The sequence below is a fragment of the Bombina bombina genome, chromosome 7, assembly GCF_027579735.1.
Source record: "Bombina bombina isolate aBomBom1 chromosome 7, aBomBom1.pri, whole genome shotgun sequence".
In the NCBI taxonomy this organism is placed as follows: Eukaryota; Metazoa; Chordata; class Amphibia; order Anura; family Bombinatoridae; genus Bombina; species Bombina bombina.
The window spans coordinates 284052843-284077879 of NC_069505.1; the positions used below are offsets into that span (position 1 = coordinate 284052843).

Sequence of the window (25037 nt, forward strand, 5' to 3'; positions counted from 1 at the left end):
TAGGAATGTTAATATGCATCTATACAAGGGCAGGTACGGACGGGCGAGAGTCACCTGTTACCTTCTATTTAAAAAAACCTGTTCTGCAAATTGTACCGAAACTAATCATCTTGAAGGATGAAACCAATTTTAGACGACATGAGGATTTCCTTTTCTTTTTTAATAGAGAGAATATATATATATATATATATATATATATATATATATATATATATATATATATATATATATACACACACACACACACATACACATATATACACACACATACACATATATACACACACATACACATATATACATACACACATATATAAATATATACATACATATATACACGTGCATGGCTAAGCACCAATATCGTATGTCAATAAAAAGAAATCACTTGGGAAGGCAAGTATCTAATACAGGACACATTTAACTTCTTAGCTTCCAGGGAAGGCTCATGTGCATTGTGTCAACCAAGGGGTTAAAATCTATGAATCGAGATGAAGGTGAAAATTAAACTTTAAATTATTCAGATAAAGGGCACAGTAAAAACTAAAAATGTAGTTAACAAATTTCCATCTTTCTCCTTTGTTGGAACTTAGAACCTTCCTGTGATAGCATACTGAAGTATGCTCAGGAGTGTACATGTGACGTGAACACTATATGGCAGTAGTAATTGCAACAATGTTATACAAGCCTACTTAAGTATGCACTAATAGGAAGGAGATAGACAAGCGATCAAGTAACTATGTATTTAATGCCCATGAAGGGGTTAAACACACAGTTAAAGTACCACTCAGGAGGCAAAGAGAACTACCGGTCTTGAGCACACACAGCAAAATCAGCAGCATCAGTCATGAAAATTACATTTTGACTTTCATTGTGTCCCTTGAAAACACATTTTCAGCATGTAATAGGCATATAGACACTAGGTTATAAATATATGTAACAATATAGACCAGGGCCTATAAACAGCTACTGCACCTCAAAGGGATATGGAACCCACATTTTTCTTTCATGGTTTTCAGATAGAGCAGCAATTATAAGCAACTTTCTAATTTACTCCTAATATCAATTTGTCTTCGTTCTCTGGGCATCTTTATTTGAAAAGCAGGAATGTAAGCTTAGGAGCCGGCCCATTTTTGGTTCAACACCTGGGTAGCGCTTGCCGATTGGTGGCCAAATGTAGGGCTACCCAGGGTGCTGAACCAAAAATGGGCCAGCTCCTAAGCGTTACATTCCTGCTTTCGAAATAAAGATACCAAGAGAACAAAGACACAAAAAAATTAGGAGTAAATTAGAAATTTGCTTAAAATTGCTGCTCTATCTGAATCATGAAAGAAAAATTTGGGTTTAATATCCCTTTAAATCGTCATTAGCACAATCTGATGGTTTTATAGCATACTGAGAACACTGCCTCAGTTTCACTACGCAACAATAAAATAAAATATCTGCCAAGTACATAAGAGGGTGATATAAAAAGGTGTAATAAAAATAAAGCTAAGAATGTGCTGAACTCAGTGAACCAGAGCTACAAGCTCAGGAGCGTGCATGAGCCTTTAGCATTCTATAGTAACAGTGTATGCAACAATGTTTGTAGTAATGTTATACACTGTAGTAAATTAACCCTGCTCGGGCTATTCAGCCTTTCATTGGCTCTCACACCTGCTTCTTTTTTTTTTCTTTTTTAAATAAGAAGGGGCACCAGTAAGGATGGTAGAGAACATAGATACAGGGTGAATTTTATATAAACTATAAGGAAAGGAAAAGGTTATTAGGGAAATGGGAAGCGCTAGAGCTGTAACCTTGTAGTAGTGGTTATAAACTCTCCCCTAAGAGTTTAACACATTATAGGAAAAACAGAAGTTAAACTCCAAATAAATGTAGCACTAGCTACACATGAAAACCACTGCGCCCCTAAAAGGTAATATAGAGAAAATAGATTGAGTTTAAATTACTAGACCAAAAAATAAATAGGACTCCAGGCTCCTTAAAAAACAAAAACTTTAATAGTGAATTCTTAAAACATGGATAGAATCCGAAATAAGTTGGGGGTGGTCGGCGCAGCACACAGGCTTACGCGTTTCGGCTTGCAGCCTAATAGATACATTGTTCTGCGAGTTTAAAATGCATAAAAAGAAATTTCATTGGTTGAACAGAATACGCCACACCTCCCTCTAATGCCTAATTATGTGAATGCCTAACACATGTGAGTAGTGATATGTAGACTATCTTCTAATACATTGTAAAATCTGCTCTAATGTGATATACAAGAGAGGTAGCTTAACTGTATAAAGCTAATAAAACACTGCATTATATCCAATAACTTGTTATTCTCAATGCTATAGCTAATATCGATTGGGATGCTACCCTTACTAATAACATTTGTTTGATGAACAAAATAAGCATAAGCCTGTCCTATCTGTTTTGGATGCTTTGGGTATACCCTTAAAAAGCGTCCTGTCATTAAAGACTGTACATATGTTTGATGTGCATTATATGGTGTATATAAGTTTATCCTCTGCTAGCCTCTTATTTAAAGGACCAGTCAACACAGTAGATTTGCATAATCAACAAATGCAAGATAACAAGACAATGCAATAGCACTTACTCTGAACTTCAAATGAGTAGTAGATTTTTTATAACAAATTTTAAAGTTATGTATATTTCCACTCCCCTTGTACCATGTGATAGCAATCAGCCAATCACAAATGCATATATGTATAGTCTGTGAATTCTTGCACATGCTCAGTAGGATCTGGTGACTGAAAAATTGTAAATATAAAAGACTGTGTACATTTTTTTTAATGGAAGTAAATTGGAAAGTTGTTTAAAATTACATTCTGTATCTGAATCATGAAATTTAATTTAACCCGAGTGTCCCTTTAATATTAATTCTTTAGAAATGTTATTCATTAGAGATATGAGGTCTGGAGAATTAAGAGCATAGGTGGCTCATATGTTGTAAAGTTAAAAAATATGAAACTAGTATGTATATATAGTTAAGGCTTTGTGAATTAATTTGACCAGATCATGCAGCAATCTGAATCAGATCAATAATACTCCTGATTTGTTAGTATTATTCCCAATAATTAATTAGATCGTATCTGGAATTGAGACCCTCTGGATGTCTAGTGCGTAACTTAAACATCCAGAAAATTTCTCTTTTAGCCAGAAGTTTATCAATATTACCACCTCTCTTTGGCAGTTTAACATGTTCAATAGCACACCATTTTAATGTGCATATTTTCCCACCATGCTTTTCCACAAAATGGCGTACCAGTGGGGTGGTTGACTTCCCCCGTGTACTCGTTGAAATATGTGCTCTTATACGGGATTTTATATGTCCCTTGAAGTGAGTCCAATATATTGAACCCCACATATTTCACACTTGAGCATGTATATCACATTTGAGGACATACAAATCATGCAGGTTTGGATTTGAAAGGTCTCTCCTGTTGTGTGTGATGTGAAAGTTTTGGTTTTATCCAAAAATTTGCATGGTCGACATTTTTTATGCCCACACCCATACATGCCTCTCGTGCTCATCCATGTACTGCTAATTTTTGAGGGCCGTAGAAGAAAGTATGGACCCCAGAGTGGAACACCTTCTGGGAGTACATCCGACTCCAGCTTTCACCAGATCGATTAATTTGTCATCTGCTGACAGGATCAGAAAATGTTTCCGAACTATGGCAGCGATCTGAGGAAATTGTGTGCTATAGCTAGTTATAAAGTTGACTCCCTCAAAAGATCCTTTTGGTTGTGATTTTTTTTGTTAACATTGAATCTCTTTGTCTGCTATCCACTTGTTTCCTTGCCTTGACTATGGTTCTCTTTGGGTATCCCCTTTCCCTAAGTCTACCTTCCAATTTCTTTGCTTCCTGTAAATTACTAGACCACATATGTATATCTATGTCGGATTTTAATCCAAAACTAGCTATATACACTAACAGCAGAAATAGGGTAAAAAGCTTTATTAAAATAAAAGTTTTATTAAAATACAATTTGTCTTGTATTTTAATAAAACTTTTTACCCTATTTCTGCTGTTTGTGTATATAAGTCACTGAACTACTTTTAGCCGGTTTTGAGCGTCTGTAGTATGCGAATACAAGGGGCGATATAGTGGTCTTAACAACAAAACATTAGGTCCCTCCCTTCATTGGCGGTCAGCGTGAGGAACGTTCCAGATCTACCTGTAGGAATCTACAAAAGTATTCACCACGGTAACGTCATCAGCGTGCTTTGGAGGAGAGATCACATCGGTGGTTATCGTGAGCAGGGCTTCGGTTCCGTTATTGGATTTCCAGATCCCAAGAGCCAATAGTGCTCTCAATGCCTAAAAGATCAGTGATCCTGTGAGTAGTTCTATGTGTGCGGGGCTTGGTTTTTCTGTACTTCATCAGGAAAGTCTCCTTGCTTCTACAGATACATCGCTACCAGGACGCCATCTTGGAGAACAGCTCCGGTTTCTTTCTTTCCCAACACACAGACTGTGTTTTTCATTTTGTTATTTTTTTATATACTTCTTGCATACTTTCTGATACTTTAGGCCAATATTGAGCAGGTTGCTTATTGTATTGAATTTTTAATGTATTGCTTTCAATATATATTTTAGTTTCAGTTTGTATGTTATATACCTGTACTATGTATAAATAAATCTTTTTAACATGGTGGCCTAGCTAGTTTTGGATTGAAATCCGACATAGATATACATCTGTGGTCTAGTAATTTAAACTTAATCTATTTTCTCTCTATTACCTTTAGCCTTTCAAGGGTGCAGTGTTTTTCATGTGTATAGCTTCATTTATTTGGGAGTATATCTTCTGCGTTTCCTATAAAGAAATTAAAGCTCAGTTTTTTTTAAAACAATTACCTATAATGCAGTATTCAATGAAGCCTGGAAATTATACATTAAAGGGACAGTCTACACCAGAAGATTGTTGAAAAAGATAGATAATCCCTTTATTATCCATACCCCAGTTTTGCATAACCAACACTGTTATATTAATACACTTTTTACCTCTGTGATTACCTTGTATCTAAGCCTCTGCAGACTGCTCCCTTATCTCAGTGCTTTTGACAGTTTAGCCAATTAGTACAGACTCCTAAATAAATCCACAGGAATGAGCACAATGTTATCTATATGGCACACATGAACTAGTACTGTAACTGAAAAACTTTCAAAATGCTCTGAGCTAAGAGGCGGTTTTCAACAGTTTAGAAATCAGTTTGAGCCTACCTAGGTTTAAGCTTTTTAAAATACCACCAAAGGAACCAAGCAAATTTAATGATAAAAGTTGTTTAAATTGCATGCCCTATCTGAATCCAAACTGTGTGTCGTGACACAGTGCGTCGGCAGCAGTGTGTAGGTGTGTCCCAGCTTCAACACATATCTTTTTGAATTGATCATCTTAACCTATTTGTGCAGCTCAGCGGGAACTGAAACTATTCCCATTGGCGATACATTGGCTCCTGGCTGCACATGTAGTCTCCTCAATGGGCTTGTGACTGCATGTGTAGTCAGTGAGTGGGGCAGAAGTGTGTTTGCAGCGCGGGCAGTAGTCAATCGGACTCGCAGAGGGTGGCAGTTTAAACGCTGAGCTGAAGTCAGAGTTTTTATATTTTGCAGCTAGCTCCCAGTAGTGCATTGCTGCTCCTGCTCTTGATATATGGATAGGAAGTGGAAGCTTAAAAATGCTTGATGAAATGCCAGTGTCTTTATCTAATATTCCACCAAATATTCAGAAACTGTGTTCATCCCATTGAGGTTGATGGGATGAACACAGTTTCTGAATATTTGGTGGAATATTAGCTAAAGATACTTGCATTAAAATAGTAGGTAGCTATTGGTGATAAACTTTTTTTTTTAATTCCTGCACATACTTACTGTTACTTGTAAATACATTTTGTTATTATATAATTTATGTAAGTGTCCGTATCTCTTAAAACAAGTTAGTTTACCCTCCTGTTTGCTAGTACAACTGAATTACTGTGTCGCGATATGATGCAGGTCTAAAAAGTGTGTCACCAACATGAAACGTTTGGAAAGCACTGCTTTAAAATGACAGTCTATCTTTAAAAAGATAGATAATCCCTTTATTACCAATTCCCCAGTTTTACATAACCAACACTGTTATATTAATACACTTTTTACCTCTGCGATTACCTTGTATCTAAGCTTCTGCAGACTGCCCCCTTATCTCAGTTCTTTTGACAGAGTTGCATTTAGCCAATCAGTGCTGACTCCCAAGTAACTCCACAGGAGTAAGCACAATGTTATCTATATGGCACACATGGACTAGCACTCTCTAGCTGTGAAAAAAAAAAAAACTATCAAAATGCCCTGAGATAAGAGGCAGCCTTCAAGGGCTTAGAAATTAGCATATGAGCCTACCTAGGTTTAGCTTTCAACTAAGAATACCAAGAGAACAAATCAAATTTGGTGATAAAAGTAAAGTGGAAAGTTGTTTAAAATTACATGCCCTTACCCCGTGCTATCATCTACTTGGTTCTAGTAAAGGAACTTCAATTTTGGATAAAATCAGATTGGAATCTGTTGTTACCACAGAATAACATTGATTCAAAATTTCTTCAAGCATCCATTGATAAAGTAGCACAGGCTACATTATCTGCTACCTGGAGAGAATCCCATGTTAAACTTTTACATAAAACATTTTACCCCTGAAAAAGGTTTAAAACTCTGCAATTAAAGTTTTAATAAGTGCCCTAAATGCTCTTTACATGCAGCAGACTTGTTACATATGCTATGGAAATGTCCAAAAATCAGTTATTTTTGGGGTAAACTAGAATATTGGTTGAATAATTCACTAAATATCTCCCCTCTGCAAATTATATTCTGTTTGAAGTATAAAAAATAATAATTCTGTCTGTCCTAGCAGCTAGATACTTAATCTTTAAATAAATGGAAAATTGAGAACTATTCCAAGTATCTCGGAAGTTAGGAATTTATTAAAGAAGCAGTGTATATTAGAACAAAGACACCAATATAGATAATGAGACATTAGAATTTTTTTTAATAAGTGGCCAGAATTTATTATAACACTTTCAACCCCGGAAATAGATTACATGATTTTTCCGTTCAGGAATTCAGATCTAGTTTTGTTGGGTATTTGGTAATATGGTTCGACAATGGTGAAAGAAGATGATTTTTTCTTCTCTGGTCTCCTAGCTTTGTTCTCTCTCCCTCTCCCCCCCCTTCCCTTTTTTGTTTTGTTTTAGTTTAATGTTTTTGGTATAATAACATTAAACCCCAACAAAGTGAATGTAAGATAGTAGAAACATATGTCTTTTTGTGATCAATTTATATCTATGTACATGATATGTATTTTCTCTTATTGTGCCCTGTGTGGTACTGAACTTATTTTTTTCTCTTTCTTTTTACCTTTGAATAATGTACACTTTGTTGGTAATTATTTTTAAAAAAATTACATGCCCTATCTGAATCAAAAGTTTATTTTTGACTGGACCGTCCCTTTAAAGGGCCATGATACCCAAATGTTGAAACACTTGAAAGTGATGCAGCATAGCTGTAAAAAGCGGACTAGAAAATATCACCTGAACATCTCTATGTAAAAAAGAAAGATATTTTACCTCAAAAATTCCTCAGTAGTCACATCTCATTGTAAAGGACTTCTAAGCAGCAAATCAGTATGTCTGTCCCGGGACAGCTAAGGGAGTGAGCCTCATGCACAATCATGTTATTTCCCTATTCAGTTTAAGGAAGTTTACTATGAAATCTCATGAGAGTTAAATTAAATCTAATGAGATCACAGTAAAAGAGTTCATGACCTTAGCACTGTTGATGCTGATTGGTTGCTGTTCATTTCTTCATTATTATTTTTTTTACCTGCAGCTGGGCAGCAGCTGAGTGTAACTTTTTACACAGAAGTTACTCTGCTGAGCTGAGGAAATTGTGAGGTAAAATATCTTCCTTTTTTACATAGAGATGCTCAGGTGATATTTTCCTGTCAGCTTTTTACAGTTATACTGAATCAATTTCAAGTGATTTAGCATATGAGTATTATGTCCCTTTAACCCCTTAATGACCGAGGACGTGCAGGGTACATCCTCAAAAAAAATACAGTTAACGCCTGACAACGTACCCTGCACGTCCTCGGTCTGGAAAGCAGCTGGAAGCGACCCTGCTCCGGTTATTGCAGTAATGTCTCGATATCGAGGCATCCTGCAATAACCTTTTTTAACCAGCCGATGCAGAGAGAGCCACTCTGTGGCAGTCTCTGCACCAGACATCGATGGCCGGTATCGTTGGTGGGTGGTAGCCGGTGTGGGAGGCAGCCATCGATGGGCCTTGTGATGTGGAGGGAGGCGCGATCACAGGCGGGGATAGCCAGGGGCACGCATGGACGCACATGCACGGGGGGGGCGGGTCCGTGCATGGGGAGGGAGCGGTTGGGAACCGCTACACTACAGAAAAACTTGTGTTAAAAGTAGGAAAAAGGGGGGGGGGGGGGAAACATTTTATAAAAACTATCAGTTAGGGGGTGGGGGAATCTACACTACAGCAAAAAACAAACAAAAAAAACCCCAGAAAATAAATAAAACCTATTGTTTTTTGTACTGTCTGCCAGTACCCAAGATGGCCCCCAGTAAGGCAGAGGGTTAGAGAGCTGTTGGGGGATCAGGGAGGTTGGGAGCTAAGGGGGGATCCTACACAACAGCATATGTAAATATGCTAAAAAATATTCAAAGATACCTTTTATTTTAGTACTGGCAGACTTTCTGCCAGTACTTAAGATGGTGGGGACAATTATGGGGTGGGGGAGGGAAGGGAGCTGTTTGAGAGGGATCAGGGGGTGTGATGTGTCAGGTGGGAGGCTGATCTCTACACTAAAGCTAAAATTAACCCTGCAAGCTCCCTACAAACTACCTAATTAACAGCTTCACTGCTAGCCATAATACGTGTGTGATGCACAGCAGCATTTAGCGGCCTTCTAATTACCAAAAAGCAACGCCAAAGCCATATACGTCTGCTATTTCTGAAGAGAGGGGATCCCAGAGAAGCATTTACAACCATTTGAGCCATAATTGCACAAGCTGTTTGTTCACTTTTTCACAAACTTTAGGTTTCTTACTGAAATTATTTACAATTTTTTTTATTTGGCGGTGAAATGGTGGCATGAAATATACCAAAATGGGCCTAGCCCTAGACCAATACTTTGGGTTGTCTTTTCCCCTACATTAAAGCTAAAATTAACCCCAGATGCTCCCTAATTAACCCCTTCACTGCTGGGCATACTACACGTGTGGTGCGCAGTGGCATTTAGCGGCCTAATTACCAAAAAGCAAAGCCAAAGATATATATATGTCTGCTATTTATAAACAAAGGGGATTCCAGAGAAGCATTTACAACTATTTATGCCATAATTGCATAAGTTGTTTGTAAATAATTTCAGTGAGAAACCTAAAGTTTGTGAAAAAATTTGTGAAAAAGTGAACAATTTTTTTTTTATTTGATCACATTTGGCAGTGAAATGGTGGCATGAAATATACCAAACGGGCCTAGATCAATACTTGACACATACATACATACATGTCAAGTGATATTCAGGGATTCTGGAAAGATATCAGTGTTCCAATGTAACTAGCGCCAATTTTGAAAAAAAGTGGTTTGGAAATAGCAAAGTGCTACTTGTATTTATCGCCCTATAACTTGCAAAAAAGCAAAGAACATGTAAACATTGGGTATTTCTAAACTCAGGACAAAATTTAGAAACTATTTATCATGGGTGTTTTTTGCTGGTTGTAGATGTGTAAGATTTTGGGGGTCAAAGTTAGAAAAAGTGTGTTTTTTTCCCATTTTTTCCACATATTTTGTATTTAATTTAAAAGCAAATTATAAGATATGAAAATAATGGTATCTTTTGAAAGTCCACTTAATTGCGAGAAAACCGGTATGTAATATGTGTAGGTACAGTAAATGAGTAAGGAAAATTACAGCTAAACACCAACACAGCAAAAATGTAAAAATAGCCTTGGTCCCAAACGGACAGAAAATGGAAAAGTGCTTTTATTTGTACATACAGTGGCAAATTAGCAAATGAAACATATGAATTACAAACAGAGCTGATAAAACTAACTTTAAAACGCCCTTGAAAACCTTATTTGCAATCACGTACAGATACAGAGAAAAAAAAAAAAAAGTTGCAGCAAATAAACTTGCACTGGAATTATGTGGTGTGTTTTTATAAACAAATAAAGGGATATGTTCATACAAAACTAATTTTTTGCTGGGTGACCAGGAGCAGGTCAGGGTACAGCACGGCACAGAGGGGTGACCAGGAGCAGGTCAGGGTACAGCACACGGCACAGGGGGATGCCCAGGAGCAGGTCAGGGTACAGCACACGGCACAGCGGGGTGACCACGAGCAGGTCAGGGTACAGCACAAGGCACAGGGGGGTGACCACGAGCAGGTCAGGGTACAGTACAGCACAGCACAGGGGGATGCCCAGGAGCAGGTCAGGGTACAGCACGGCACGGGGGGGTGACCAGGTCAGGGTACAGCACGGCACAGGGGGGTGACCAGGAGCAGGTCAGGGTACAGCACGGCAAAGGGGGGTGACCAGGAGCAGGTCAGGGTACAGCACAGCACAGGGGGGTGACCAGGAGCAGGTCAGGGTACAGCACGGCACAGGGGGGGTGACCAGGAGCAGGTCAGGGTACAGCACGGCACAGTGGGATGACCAGGAGCAGGTCAGGGTACAACACGGCACAGGGGGATGACCAGGAGCAGGTCAGGGTACAACACGGCACAGGGGGGTGCCCAGAAGCAGGTCAGGGTACAACACGGCACAGGGGGGTGACCAGGAGCAGGTCAGGGTACAACACGGCACAGGGGGATGCCCAGAAGCAGGTCAGGGTACAGCACGGCACAGGGGGTGATTAGGAGCAGGTCAGGGTATAGCACGGCACAGGGGGATGCCCAGGACCAGGTCAGGGTACAGCATGGCACAGGGGGATGCCCAGGACCAGGTCAGGGTACAGCACGGCACAGGGGGATGCCCAGAAGCAGGTCAGGGTACAGCACGGCACAGGGGGTGATTAGGAGCAGGTCAGGGTATAGCATAGCACAGGGGATACTCAGGAGCAAGTCGGGGTACAGCACGGCAAAGGAGGATGCCCAGGAGCAGGTCACACTAGGGAAGAATGATGCCCAGGGGATTCTGGTACAGTGAGGGACAGGGAGATGCTCAGGTGAAGCACAGTATACAGGAGCTCCTTAGGGTGAAGCAGGTGGCAAGAGCATGCCCAGAAAGAGTTGTGGTTTTACTAGGGGACAGGGGGTGATCAGAAACCAGTAAGGGGAAAAGGGGAATGCCAAAGAAACAGTCAGGGTTCAGCAGGACACAGAAGGATGCCCAACCGCAGATTAATGTACAGGGAGATGCCATGGGGCTGCTCAGGTCACAGTGAGGGTATGTACAGGAAGAGCTGAGGGCTCACTGGGAGAAAGGGGGAATACCCGGGAGCAGGTCTGGGTACAGCAGTTGCAGGAGAGAGAATTCCCAAAGCTGCTCAGGTGACAAGGGGATACCCTGGAGCAGGTCAGAGCATAAGGGGATGCCCAAGAGCAGGCCAAGGTAACGCAAGGGACACCCAGGAGTGGGTTATGTTACAAAATGGGATGCCCACTAATAAATCAGGAGAAATGGAAATACAGAGAGACTGGAAAGGGTACCTACCACAAGGACAGGAGGATACCCTGGAGCAAGTCAGGGTACAGTTGGAAACAGGGAGATGACAAGGAGCTGCTCAGGGCACAAGGGAGAAAGAAGCATGCAAATTAGAAGGTCAGGGTACAGCAGGGGATGCCAGGCAGAAGACAGAGTGATGACCAATATCAGGCCAGGGTGTGCTAGAGGAGATGATGACAAGGAGCAACTTTAGGCCTTGTTGAGGACAGGAAAATACTCAGGAACAGGCCAGAGTACAGCAACGAGCAGGGGGATGCCTAAGACCTCGTTAGGGTACAGTTGAGGAAGATGATGCCAAGGAACAGGACAGGATAGTGTGAAGGGCAGAGGGAACACAGATGTAACTCAGGGACAAGGGGATACCCAGGAGTAGACAGTGGTATTGTAGAGGACATCTTGGTGCCAGGACCAGGTCAAGGTACAGTGAGGGCAGAAGGATGTTCAGTAGGAAGACAGGGAGCAGTGGAGGACATGAAGATAACCAGAGGCCAGTACCGGAAAGGGTTCAGCTGCGGACAGGAAGATATTCAGGAGCAGGTCATACAAAAGCAGGGATAAGGGGGATGCAAAGGAGCAGGAAAGGACATTCAGGGTGAGGGAGATGCCCAGAAGCAGGCCATGACAGGGGGCAGAAGATGCGCAGAAGCAGGGCACAGCAGGGGGCAGGAGATGCCCAGAAGCAGGGCACAGCAGGAGATGCCCAGAAGCAGGGCACGGCAGGGGGGCAGAAGATGCCCAGAAGCAGGCCATGACAGGGGGCAGGAGATGCCCAGAAGCAGGGCACAGCAGGAGATGCCCAGAAGCAGGGCACGGCAGGGGGGCAGAAGATGCCCAGAAGCAGGCCATGACAGGGGGCAGGAGATGCCCAGAAGCAGGCCATGACAGGGGGCAGGAGATGCCCAGAAGCAGGCCATGACAGGGGGCAGGAGATGCCCAGAAGCAGGGCACAGCAGGAGATGCCCAGAAGCAGGGCACAGCAGGAGATGAACAAGAGCAGAACAGGGCACTGGATACCCAGGACAGGGTACACAGTTGTGCATGAGTATTCCTACAGAACCTGGCAAGTTACAATTTAAACATTTCTATACCTGCAGAACCGCCTCCCTCAGTACAACGCTCAGCGCCTCGTTTTTCAGAGTCTCTTTGGCTTTCTGCTCGCTTAACCCTATAGCCGTGAAGAGAGACACCGAATCCGCCGCCATCTTGAAACCGGGAAAAGAGAAAGGGCAAAGTTGCCAATCGCAACGAGGGCGGTGAGGAACAGGAAATAACCAATCATCTAACAGATTGCGCTAAAGCCAACCAATAGCTACTTAGTTATTGCAGCCAAATCTTAGCCTTAGCCAATCCAAAGGGAGAACTCACTGAGTGGGCGCCCCATATTGCATCAGGGTTATTAAAGGGTCCCAGACTGAGCACGCGGTGAGGTGTCTGTGTCACATTGTCGCAGTGTCCCAGGAATGTATGATACTTGCTTCCTGCAGGTTATAACTAATGTGTAGTACAGGGTGATCACTTGGTACAAACTTAAACTGGCAGCACACTCCTAATTACAAGATATTACTGTTGTGTTGTAGAGAAATGTATCAGCCGAGAATTAACAATTTTAAAACAAATTAACATCCATTATACAGCAATTTTATTTCTCACCAAACTCCACCCACCAATTGCTTTATTTTGAGGAGCCAATCAGAAACTGTGCAAATAAAAAGAATGCCCACTCTCCAATATGAACCAGCAGCTGTCCTTTTACATTTGCTTATTTCCTTTAGCTCTTTAAAGGGATATTGTGTACACTAGATTTTTCTTTGCATAAATGTTTTGTAGAGGATCCATTTATATAATCCACCTGGGGGTGTTTTTGTAACAATGTATAATTTTGCTTATTTTTCAATAACATTGTGCTGATTTTCAGACTCCTAACCAAGCCCTAAAGTTTTAGATGCTTGCTGATGTCTACAGCAGTGTTTTTCAACCAGTGTGCCGTGGCACACTAGTGTGCCGTGAGAGATCCTCAGGTGTGCCACGGCAGACTGACAACAGTGTGACATATTTTTTAAACTTTGCTTGTTTTTTACTCCCAGTGCAGGGGTAGTTTGTAGGAGGCATGGCATAACAGCACAATACATACAGTATGTGTGTGTTTGTGTGTATGTGTGTATATATATATGCTGTATTAGGCTACAATGTGTGATTTTTTTTTAAATTTTGGGATGGTGGTGTGCCACAGGATTTTTTAATGTAGAAAAGTGTGCCACAGCAAAAAAAAGGTTAAAAATCACTGGTCTACAGACTCCTACTGATCCTGTTTGTGTTATCTGTCTTTTCATAGGCAGGGGAGGGGGGGGAGTATCTGCTCTTCCTGCTTTCTCAGCCCTTTTCACTGGGTGTCCCAGCCTAAACTCATCAACAGCGCTAAACTGAGAGCTTCTAAGTAAGTTTTTAAAAGGTTTTATAATGGATTTTTAGATCAGTATCTGTACATGTTCTTCTTTATAGTTGTGTGTATTACATGCAGTTATATGAAAATTGGTGTATAGTTTCCCTTTAACAGACAAAAGCGTCTGTCGGATTCCAACAACTAAACACATTTTTCAAGTGTATGATGTGTAATAAAATTGTGAGGAGTGATTCCTAATTTGTTATATCTTAATGTGTTGCCAGTAACTTATACCAGCAGCAGAGTATGACATTCTGAAATATATGAGAAAGTACTCCTTTATGTTTATTTTTGTATATGAAATATAAATTTTGTTCTTTGAAACAACAAACCATTTAAAAGGACCATTTTCATTACACAAAAATGCTTCCTTATCTCTGTATATCAAAAGCCCAATATTTAGTGAGAACAAGAAAAAAATGTGGTGATCTCAAATCACCAAGGAGTGCATCTAGGTTTTTATACAACTTACACACAAAAAGTAATCTGCTACAATATTGCTCTATAACGCTGCTATATCGTATATATTGTGTTATAAATAAGCAAAGTGGATATATCAGATATTGAATAAAGTGTATCTTTATATCACGCTAACATATAGCTGATTCCCAATAACCATCAGTCAGGAACAAATAGTGCTGGTGTAGTCCTGTTGTTTGTTAAGTGCCTCTGACAAAGTGGCGAGGAGCCCCACGAAATGCGTTAGGCCATGCCCACGTTTAATGACGGATGTGTCTCTACAAACTCAAAAAGCCTGATTTGCTGTCTGCATTTATCATTGCACAAGCATTTCTCGTGAAATTCTTGTGCAATGCCGCCCCCTGCACATTCGCGGCCGCTAGCAGGGATGTCAGTCATCCCGAATGTATCCGATCGGGCTGATTGCTGTCCGCCGCCTCAGAGGTGGCGGACGAGTTAAGGAGCAGCGGTCTTATGACCGCTGCTTCTTAATTCCTGTTTCTGGCGAGCCTGAAGGCTCGTGTGGAAACAGATGCATAAGGGGCTTGATACATCGGCCCCAAAGTGTTCCTTGCTGGCTTGCGGACACTAGTGATTCTGTACTGACAATTATTGCGGGGGGACTTGTTTTCACCAGCTCCGTGGGACATTCTTGTATTACATCAAAGAACCTGCTGTGGTCTGGAGAATTTGAGTATTAAACAATAGGACTACACCAGATTCTGAATTTTGCTCCAGTCGGGTCTTGGACGCCCGCTGTGTATACAGGTCGGACAGTCACTCGGACTGATGCTAATATTCGTGACAAGCTGTAAAAATGCCCGTCATTTTTATTGTGTTTTTACGTATCTCATAACTGTTTGAGGTCTGAGAGTGTAAGTGTGAATTTTAATGATATCTACGAGACATTTTAAGGGACACTGTAGTCAAAATTAAACTTTCATGATTCAGAAAGAGCAGTTTTAAGAATCTTTCCATTTTACTTCAGTTATAAAATTTTGCACAACCTTTTTATATGTACACTTTGCGGCACCAACTCCTACTGAGCATGTGCACAAGCTCACAGGGTATACGTATACTAGTCTATGATTGGCTGATGTCTGTCACATGATACAGGGGGCCGGCAAATGGGAGAAAAATGAATTTTCCAGAAAAAAAATCTATTACTTTTATGAAATTCAGAGTAAGTGTTATTCTAATGTCTTGTTATTATGCCCTTGTTAATTACGCAATTCTACTGTATATCAACATCATAGACTCATATACAGATAAATTATAAACTTTTGCACGTGCTCAGTAGGAACTGGCACCTCATAAAGTGTAAATATAAAAAGAATGAGCACAATTTGATCATTTAAGTAAATTGGAAAGTTCTTTCTGAATCATGAAAGAAAAGGTTTAGTTTTAGTGTCCCTTTGCAGCCCACATTGGGAGTGTAATTTTTTCTGCTAGCTATGTTTACACAGCTTTTATAACCCATCAAATTGCCTTTTGTGATTCAGACAGAGAATACAATTTAAAAAAAGTTTCCAATGTATTTCTATTATAAAATTTGCTTTGTTCCCATTATATTCTTTGTTGAAGACCACTACATGGCAGGAAATAGTGCTGCCCTCCAGTGCTCTTGCAAATGGATACCATTCTTGTAAAACTGCTGCCATATAGTGCTCCAGAAATGGTCCGGCTCCTAAGCTTACATCGCAGCCTTTCAACAAAAGATACAAAGAGAACAAATCAAAATTGATAATAGAAATAAATTAGAAAGTTGTTTAAAATCACATGCTCTATCTGAATCACGAAAGAAACATTTTGAGTTTCATATCCCTTTAAGTATAGAAACTTTCAGTATAGGTAGGGATACCACAGTCAAAAATAGATATTTCAAATGTCAAAATAAAGGCAAAAAATGTATTTGTAAACACTTTGATACACCTCAGCAGGGAAAATGGATAACTGAGAACAAATTAAAATGGGAGAAAATTTTACAGTACACTATCCATTTAAAGGGACACTGAACCCAATTTTTTTCCATCTTGATTCAGATAGAGCATGCAATTTTAAGCAAGTTTCTAATTTACTCCTATTATCAAATTATTTTCATTCTCTTGGGGCTCGATCCGATATGCAGCGTCGCCCGCAAAAGCCGGCGACGCCAAATTTTGCACGGGTTTGGTATCACATATACGGCGTATCATACAAGTTACGCGCGTATATTTCAGCCTTTGCCCGTATTTCTTTGACCCATAGACTGACATAGCCAACACGCGCAATTTGGTATCCAATATACAGCATAAGGACTTACGCGCGCAGAATTCAGAAAATCTACTCCATTCTCATCTCGCCACAAATTGCAGATGCAGCAACCCTTGCACTGACTTATAAACCAACGTAACGCTCTGAAGGCCTAGCAAATGCATGCTCAACAACATACATATCAGCAGCTTGATCTCAAATAGTTAAACCTCTTCAAAGCATTTATTATTCCTTCCCCTGCAAGTGTGTCAAACCAATCACAAACAGCACAACCTCACAACAGGAAGCCTAAAAAACCCGCCAATGCACATCCTCATTAGCCACCATGTTTTCCTGCTTTCCATAGAGAGGCACCATCATGAGGCACAAGGGTGCATCATGGGGCACAAGGGGTGCATCATGGGGCACAAGGGGTGCATCATGGGGCACAAGGGGTGCTGGAAGCCCTACAAGCCCCTGTTGTTCTTTCTATACATGCTGATTCTATAGTTGCTGCTGAGTTCCCTGGTCATGGTGCTGCCGCTGCTGCAGCTGGTCATCGAATTACATACTGCGGATTTCCACTGCATGTAAGTGAAACTACTACATCCCACCCCCTTCCCTTAACCACCCTAATTACTGAAAATATCTCATTTGTTTAATTCATGTTTAGGTCACTATGATTTATTGACTATCATTAAGAAGAATGAAAATGGATGTTTATACCTTATGTTCACACCTTCTGTAAAAACATTATTATTTAGATATATATACCCATGTGCAGGGATAGGCAAGGTGTCCTTCACTAAAGGTCTTTACCTTAGAAAATGTCCGCCACAGCCTTGGCTCGTGCCTATCCCTGCACATGTGTCAATTTCCATTGGATGTGAGAAACCTTGATTTGCATCTTATAAGTGAATATTACTATATGTACCCTTCATACACAACTATGTGATGTGGTTTATAGAACATGAATATGTCATAAACATGATGATATTACCTTTTTTGGCCCATTTCCACACAGGCCTTATTATATGTTTAAACAATATTGTGTACTAAAACACACCTCACATGGATGTGGATGACAATTATGTGGTAAATAACAGAGGACAAGATTTATGTTGAACTATAAGAATATATATATTTTTTTTTTTCAGGCTTCTTGGATGAGGGGGCTGAGGTGACTGGAGTGGATTTCCTGGTTCTCCTGGTTTGGGAAGATTCAGATGATTCTGCTGGAGTGCTGGCCACAGATGATAGGCTGGAGGCAGTGTCCTGCTGGTGTGTGAAGTGCTCAACCAACACACCCAAGAGTTGGTTTTGTTCCCGCCATCTGTTGTCAATCTGCATATCAGAAATAACTCTCATCATCTGCGACTGGTTTTGTACAATTCCATTTAATCATGCTGCCATGTCCCTCTGCAGCTCTATGGTACGCTGGAGTAACCTCTGTTGGCTCCTGTGAAACCTGTGTTGGCCTTTTGTCTGCTCTCTCAGCTTGTTATGAGCCTCCTCTGGAGTGAAATGTATTCCTCGCCCAGGGGAGAATAGTGGATCTACAGGCTCTTGAGCAGCAGTTATTCTATATGCAGGTTCAGCTCTATCTGCTGGTGCATCATGGCAGCTTCAGATGCTGGTGCATCATGGACAACTTCAGCTGCATCTGCTTCATGGACAATTTCAGCTGCTGGTGCTTCAGGGACAACTTCAGCTGCTGGCGCATCATGGACAACTTCAGCTGCATCTGCTTCATGGACAACTTCTTCTGCTGGTGCTTCAGGGACAACTTCAGCTATATGCTCATCTGATGATTGTGGAGCTCTCCCTAGGGAAGAGGATGGTGGAGCTCTCCCAAGGGAAGAGGATGGTGGATCTCTCCCAAGAGAAGAGGATGGTGGAGCTCTCCCAAGAGAAGAGGATGGTGGAGCTCTCCCAAGAGAAGAGGATGGTGGAGCTCTCAGGGTGGATTGGTAGTCCCATTGACGACTAGTGTGTTACTACTCAGCCTGTCCAGTTTGCATTTCTTGCGACATCCCCTGTGTGTAAAAGCCATGACTTAACTGATATTGTGTTGGGGGGGTAAAGACATGGACCGTTCGTGGCTGACTTGGCTCCCCCTCAAAGCCAAAAGAATATTCCTCAGGCCAGGTATCTTGCCAGGGGTCGTATGCCAATGGTGGTGGCATCACTTCCGGGTCCTCAACTGAGGCAATCCAACCCTGCTCATGCCTGGGAGCATACTGTCCATGTTGCTGCCTGAAGACTGGTGGTGGAGGTGGCTGCATGGCTGTGACTGGTGGTGGAGGTGGCGGCATGTCTGTGACTGGTGGTGGTGGTGGAGGTGGCGGCATGCCTGTTTGCAGCCTATTGACAGGAGGTTCTATGGAGGAGTCAAATGATGATAGGGATTAGTACAGTCATATATATGTGCATGTGGGCATACAATGTACATTGATACATGCTAGGGACAATACTCATTCTCATGTCAAACTGTATAACATGCATGTGCACAATGTGATTTGTGATATGAGGGATTTTAATCTGCACAGTATACAGGTATGTGTTTCATACAATAGTTATGTGTACATGTCAGTGATGGAGAAAATGTGTTCTTTAAGTGACACTATGGTCACACAATTTACTTTAGCCTGATGTAGGCACAGAACCTGCTTTCTGAGCTAAAAGTATTGTGATGGCTATAGTGTCCATTTACTGAAAACTCAACATGTGGCTTGTGGCCTGTGTTACTCTGAGACATGTTAGTATTGCACTATTCCACCTCATATCATGAATTGCATTGTGTTAAGTAGCATTAATGTGAAATATAATTGTAGATGTTTTTGTTAGTAGGCTCCTCATTGTGTACATGAATGTGTGACATTAAAGGATGTTATATCTCAAATACATATAATACTGGTGTGTGGGATGTTACTCACCAGCATGAGGTGCTGTGGTTGCAGCCCCTGAGTCACGAGCCCCTGGAAGTCCACGGACTGCTGTGATACTCAGGGAGCTGCGTATCATCTCCTGCCAGGTGTTGTATTCGGTTTCCAGGGGTGGACCACCACCTGTTCCCCTCTGGTGCATGGCTTCCTGCCCCATCTTCTCTTTCACCCGCCTCTTACAATCGTTACACCTTTTTTTAAGTCCCTCGACAGTCCTCCTCTGTGGGGCCACACTGTTTACAGCATCCTCTACCGCCAACCATGCTACCTTACGCCTTCGGGCAACGCCTTTGCCCTTCTCCTGGCTATAGAGGGCACTGTGGTTGTCCATGATGGCCTGGACTAGCGCAACATTCTCATCGAATGAGAAGTTTGGGCATCTCATGCGCTCATCCTATGTGGTCACCTGGCTTGCTCCCTGGGATGTCCCTGGTGTGGGTTCCTCCCTATCCTCTCCCTCCTCCCCAATTCTGTCCCCATGTGCACCCTCTGTCCCTCTTCTAAGTGTGCCTGGTCTCTAGGCATCTCCCCTCCCATCATCCATTCTAACTCTCCCTCTCCCCACTCCACTTACTCCCTGATGGGGACCCCGCTGTTCCTCCTGTCCGCTACAATACTCCTCTCCCTGCCACTCCGCTCCCCTCCTCCCCTCCGCCCTACCTCTCCCTGACATCCTCACACTACACACACTCACTCCCAGTTCAATCGCACACAATCACAACCAAACACTCAGCCTCTCACACTGTAAAATTGAAATAAAATGTGTGAGATGTTAGAAAAAAAAAGTGTTGTGTATTTTGTATATGTATGTATGCAAAATGTGTACAATATGTAAAAATAAGTGTAAGTAAATGTACAAGCTTACCCAAACAAAAATCCAACTTAACTAACTATTATGCTGCGCCTCTCTCACTACGCGTACTAATCCTAAACTCACTGTAGTGTGCTGTAGCTCAACAAACCATCCAAACACACTGAAGAAAATGGCGGCTGCGCATGGGTTTATATATGACTTTTGAATAGCATAATTACGTTGCGCATTTTAAGATGGAGTCGCGGGTAATTTTTACGAATGTTAGCCTAATTTGCATAAAACTACACTTTATTGAGACTTTATGTGGACAAAATACTGGCGTAAGTACTTGCGACGACTAAAATGTGTATTTGCGCACTTTTCGGGAACAACGCCAGTTTGTCCTACTTACGTCACTTTAGCATCTGACAGCGCCGTATATTAGATACCCCGATGTGCGAGGTGAAATTACGGGCGGCTAGGGTTCCCTCGCTTGCGCCGAAAACTACGCCGTATATCGGATCGCGCCATTGTTGAAATGCAAGAATGTAAGTTTAGATGCCGGCCCATTTTTGGTGAACACACTGTGTTGTTCTTGCTGATTGGTGGGTAAATTCACCTACCAATAAACAAGTGCTTTCCATGGTTCTGACCCAAGAAATAGCTTAGATGCCTTCTTTTTCAAATAAAGAAAGCAAGAGAACGAAGAAAAATTGATAATATGAGTAAAATAGAAAGTTGTTTAAAATTGCATGCTCTATCTGAATCACGAAATAAAAAATATGGGTTCAGTGTCCCTTTAATGTTGACTTTTATGTATGTCCCTTTAAAAGGACACTGAACCCAATTTTTTTCTTTCACGATTCAGATAGAGCAGCAATTTTAAGTAATGTTCTAATTTACTCCTATTATCAAATTTTCCTTTATTCTCTTGGTATCTTTATTTGAAAAGCAAGAATATAAGTTTAGATGTCGGCCCATTTTTGGTGAACAACCTGGGTTGTTCTTGCTGATTGGTGGATACATTTCAGAGTACTAAACCAAAAATTGAATGGCTCCTTAGCTTCGATGTCTTCTTTTTCAAATAAAGTTAGCAAAAGAATGAAGAAAAATTGATAGTAAATTAGAAAGTTGCTTAATATTGCATGCTCTATCTGAATCACGAAAGAAAAAAAAATGGGTTCGTTCAGTGTCCCTTTAATTGCTTCTTGTTTATTTTTTATAGCAAACCATATTTGAATACTGTGTTCCTTTACCCCTCTTACCTTAGAGAGAATACAATTACATACTGCATTTTCCTGTAGTTTGTTAAACCTTCAAAATTCTACACATTTACATCTGTCCTTAAATGGTATCATCAGATGAGCTAAAATAAAGAGGCATTTCAAGGGGTATGTTCCTGGACTGCAAAATGAAGAAAATATTATTAAAAGGAGACAGTTTAATATTAATAACATATTTATTTTGTTATGCTAATCCTTGGAAATAGAGTGCTTACTTGTTGATATACACTATGCAGATATAAAAATGACTATCGTCCATGTAAGGTTTCCCTAAGGACTCGTTTGAGAGCACTACAGTGTACTTGTGTTATGCTACATAATTAAGTGCTGTATTATTCAGCAGGTGATTGATAAGTGCTGCTCTATAATGTATCATCAAACCCTCACACTACTGATGCAGATGGTGTACAGGGGATAATGCTCCCTATGAAATTACACTCAGAGATCAATACAAGCCCATCACACTCTAGCTTCCTATCTGTCTCATTAGATTTATGGGTTGAGCTACGTGTTACACCTGCAATACAGTCACAAAACAAGAACAAAATAGAGCCAGGAAACGTTAGTTTAGGAAACTGTTTCTCTGTTTCTGATTTTATGTTCATTGCAGTGATGCAGTAGTGCAGGATTATGTAACATATTAGACAATCTTTACTGTCCCTTTAACTGGCCTCAGCAAAGGCGATAAGATAAACATAATGATCATGGCTTTCTGTGTCTATAACAGTAACAAATCTTGTCTGTTCCAAAAAGGCAAGCTGGGAGGGGGGGTTCGACATTGAGAAATGATTGCAACAAACAAGGTGTAAACACATTAAAATATTTTCACACTTGTCGTGTAAGTTAATTTATTTTATTGCAAAGCAGCACAAAAATATTGTAATCACAAGGTTGCTACTGGCCTTTAGTGTATTTTACTTATGAATCCAAGCTATACATCAGCAATAACTGTAATCCACATGGATTTATTTCAGTTTTGCATAGAAGCATTTTTGTGATATACATGTATTAGCAAAAATGCTTTTAATAAAAGCTATAGCTGGTTCAAAAGAGTATTTAAGTATGCGCTGTGCACCAGCATTTTAAACACAGCAGTTGCTCAGAGAACCTTAGGTGCTTGTCCCATCTGATAGTGACTCAATTTGTTAATTGCTAACATGACACAAGCCCCACTGACACTCTGAGCGGCTGCAGTAATTAAAATGAAGAATATCTAGCTATGCTTCACATGCACGTGCAGGAAAAAATGCTAACACTAAAACAGTGATAACTTTTAATAGGATAATTTTTGCCAATACATGTATATTGCAAATATGTTTTTATTCAATGATATAATTCATCTATTTGAATTTTAAATTTTGACCAAAGGGTCCCTTTAAGTGTGAGAAGGCTGGTGAAGCTGAAGAATGGTGAAGCTGGAGAGGCTGGTGAACCTGGTAAGGGTGTTGTGGTTGGTGAAGCTGGTAAGGGTGTTGTGGTTGGTGAAGCTGGTAAGGGTGTTGTGGTTGGTGAAGCTGGTAAGGGTGTTGTGGTTGGTGAAGCTGGTAAGTGTGTTGAATCTGGTGAAGCTGGAGAGACTGGTGAAGCTGGTAAAGGTGTTGAGGCTAGTGAAGCTGGTAGGGTGGTGAGGCTGGTTAGAGTGGAGAGGCTGGTGAAGCTGGTAAAGGTGGTGAGGCTGGTGAAACTGGAGAGGCTAGTGAAGCTGGTAAGGGTGGTGAGGCTGGTGAAGCTGGTAGGGTGGTGAGGCTGGTTAGAGTGGAGAGGCTGGTGAAGCTGGTAAAGGTGGTGAGGCTGGTGAAACTGGAGAGGCTAGTGAAGCTGGTAAGGGTGGTGAGGCTGGTGAAGCTGGTAAGGGTGGTGAAGCTGGTAAGGGTGGTGAGGCTGGTGAAACTGGTAAGGGTGGTGAGGCTGGTAAGGGTGGTGAAGCTGGTAAGGGTGGTGAGGCTGGTGAAGTTTTTAAGGGTGGTGAAGCTGGTAAGAGTGGTGAGGCTGGTGAAGCTGGTAAGGGTGGTGAGGCTCGTGAAGCTGGTAAGGGTGTTGAATCTGGTGAAGCTGGTAAAGGTGGTGAGGCTGGTGAAGCTGGAGAGGCTGGTGAAGCTGTAAGGGTGGTGAGGCTGATAAGGGTGGTGAAGCTGGTAAGGGCGGTGAGGCTGGTAAAGCTGGTAAGAGTGGTGAAGCTAGTAAGGGTGGTGAGGCTGGTAAGGGTGGTGAGGCTGGTGAAGCTGGTAAGGGTGGTAAGGCTGGTGAAGCTGGTAAAGGTGGTGAAGCTGGTAAAGGTGGTGAGGCTGGTGAAACTGGAAAGGCTAGTGAAGCTGGTAAAGGTGGTGAGGCTGGTGAAGCTGGTAAGGGTGGTGAGGCTGGTAAGGGTGGTGAGGCTGGTGAAGCTGGTAAGGGTGGCGAGGCTGGTGAAGCTGGTAAGTGTGGCGAGGCTGGTGAAGCTGGTAGGGTGGTGAGGCAGGAGAGACCTTAGTGAATTCTACCCCCTGTGTTTGTTTCTAGCATTGATCCTGGCATTGTTATGGGTATGTTCTCTGCTGCCTGAGTGTTTATCGAGAGTGGGAACAATGAGATGAACGGTGTCTGGGGAAGCTCACGTAATCACTTTCACTCCTGTATCCTGATACACCTGTATTCCTGACAACCTAAGTAAGTGACACATATCTACTTTCCATAATGTTCCCCAGATGAAAAGTGTGAAATCATCACTTGGGCTCTTAATATCAATAATTAACCAGCAAACAACAGTTCTTAGAACAAGAACAAACTGGAACGGCATCTCCTGGACACATGCATCAGTGCTCAACACATCAACAACATGGAAAACAACCCCCCCCCCCCATTCCCTGCACTTCTCCATAGCTCAGAGCTACAGATGCACTGACAGTCTAGCAGATCCCTGAGCTGTTTGTGCCTTCAGTAAAGGGACGTATACTAAATGACATGAAAGTGATGCAGCGTATCTGTAAAAAACTGACTGGAAAATATCACATGAACATCTCTATGTTAAGATAAGGAAGATATTTTACCTCAAATTTTTTTTCCAATCACTAGTGTAAGTGCTGTGTGAGTAGTTATTCCTCGGCTACTCTTTTCACACTCGTCTACGTGGTGAGACAAAACAGCCAATCAGCTTCATCAGCGCTGCGACACACTTTGATTT

At 41.5% G+C, this 25037-nt stretch overlaps 2 protein-coding genes across 2 annotated transcripts in view; both read right to left on the reverse strand.

Annotated features, from left to right (window-relative positions):
* Positions 1-12968, reverse strand: part of QARS1 (glutaminyl-tRNA synthetase 1) — a 173895-nt gene extending 160927 nt beyond the window's left edge. Inside the window, exon 1 of the mRNA XM_053720807.1 lies at positions 12814-12968. Coding sequence (XP_053576782.1) covers positions 12814-12927 — 114 coding nt within the window. The 5' untranslated portion in view covers positions 12928-12968. The remainder of the gene's footprint in view (positions 1-12813) is intronic.
* Positions 12969-23627: 10659 nt separating this feature from the next.
* LOC128636339 (uncharacterized) lies at positions 23628-24653 on the reverse strand. Its single transcript, XM_053689367.1, has 2 exons — positions 24472-24653; positions 23628-24315 (listed from the first exon to the last, which is right to left on the reverse strand). Exons 1-2 carry the CDS (start codon positions 24651-24653, stop codon positions 23628-23630), a joined length of 870 nt encoding a protein of 289 aa, XP_053545342.1.
* Between the last annotated feature and the right edge of the window lie 384 nt (positions 24654-25037).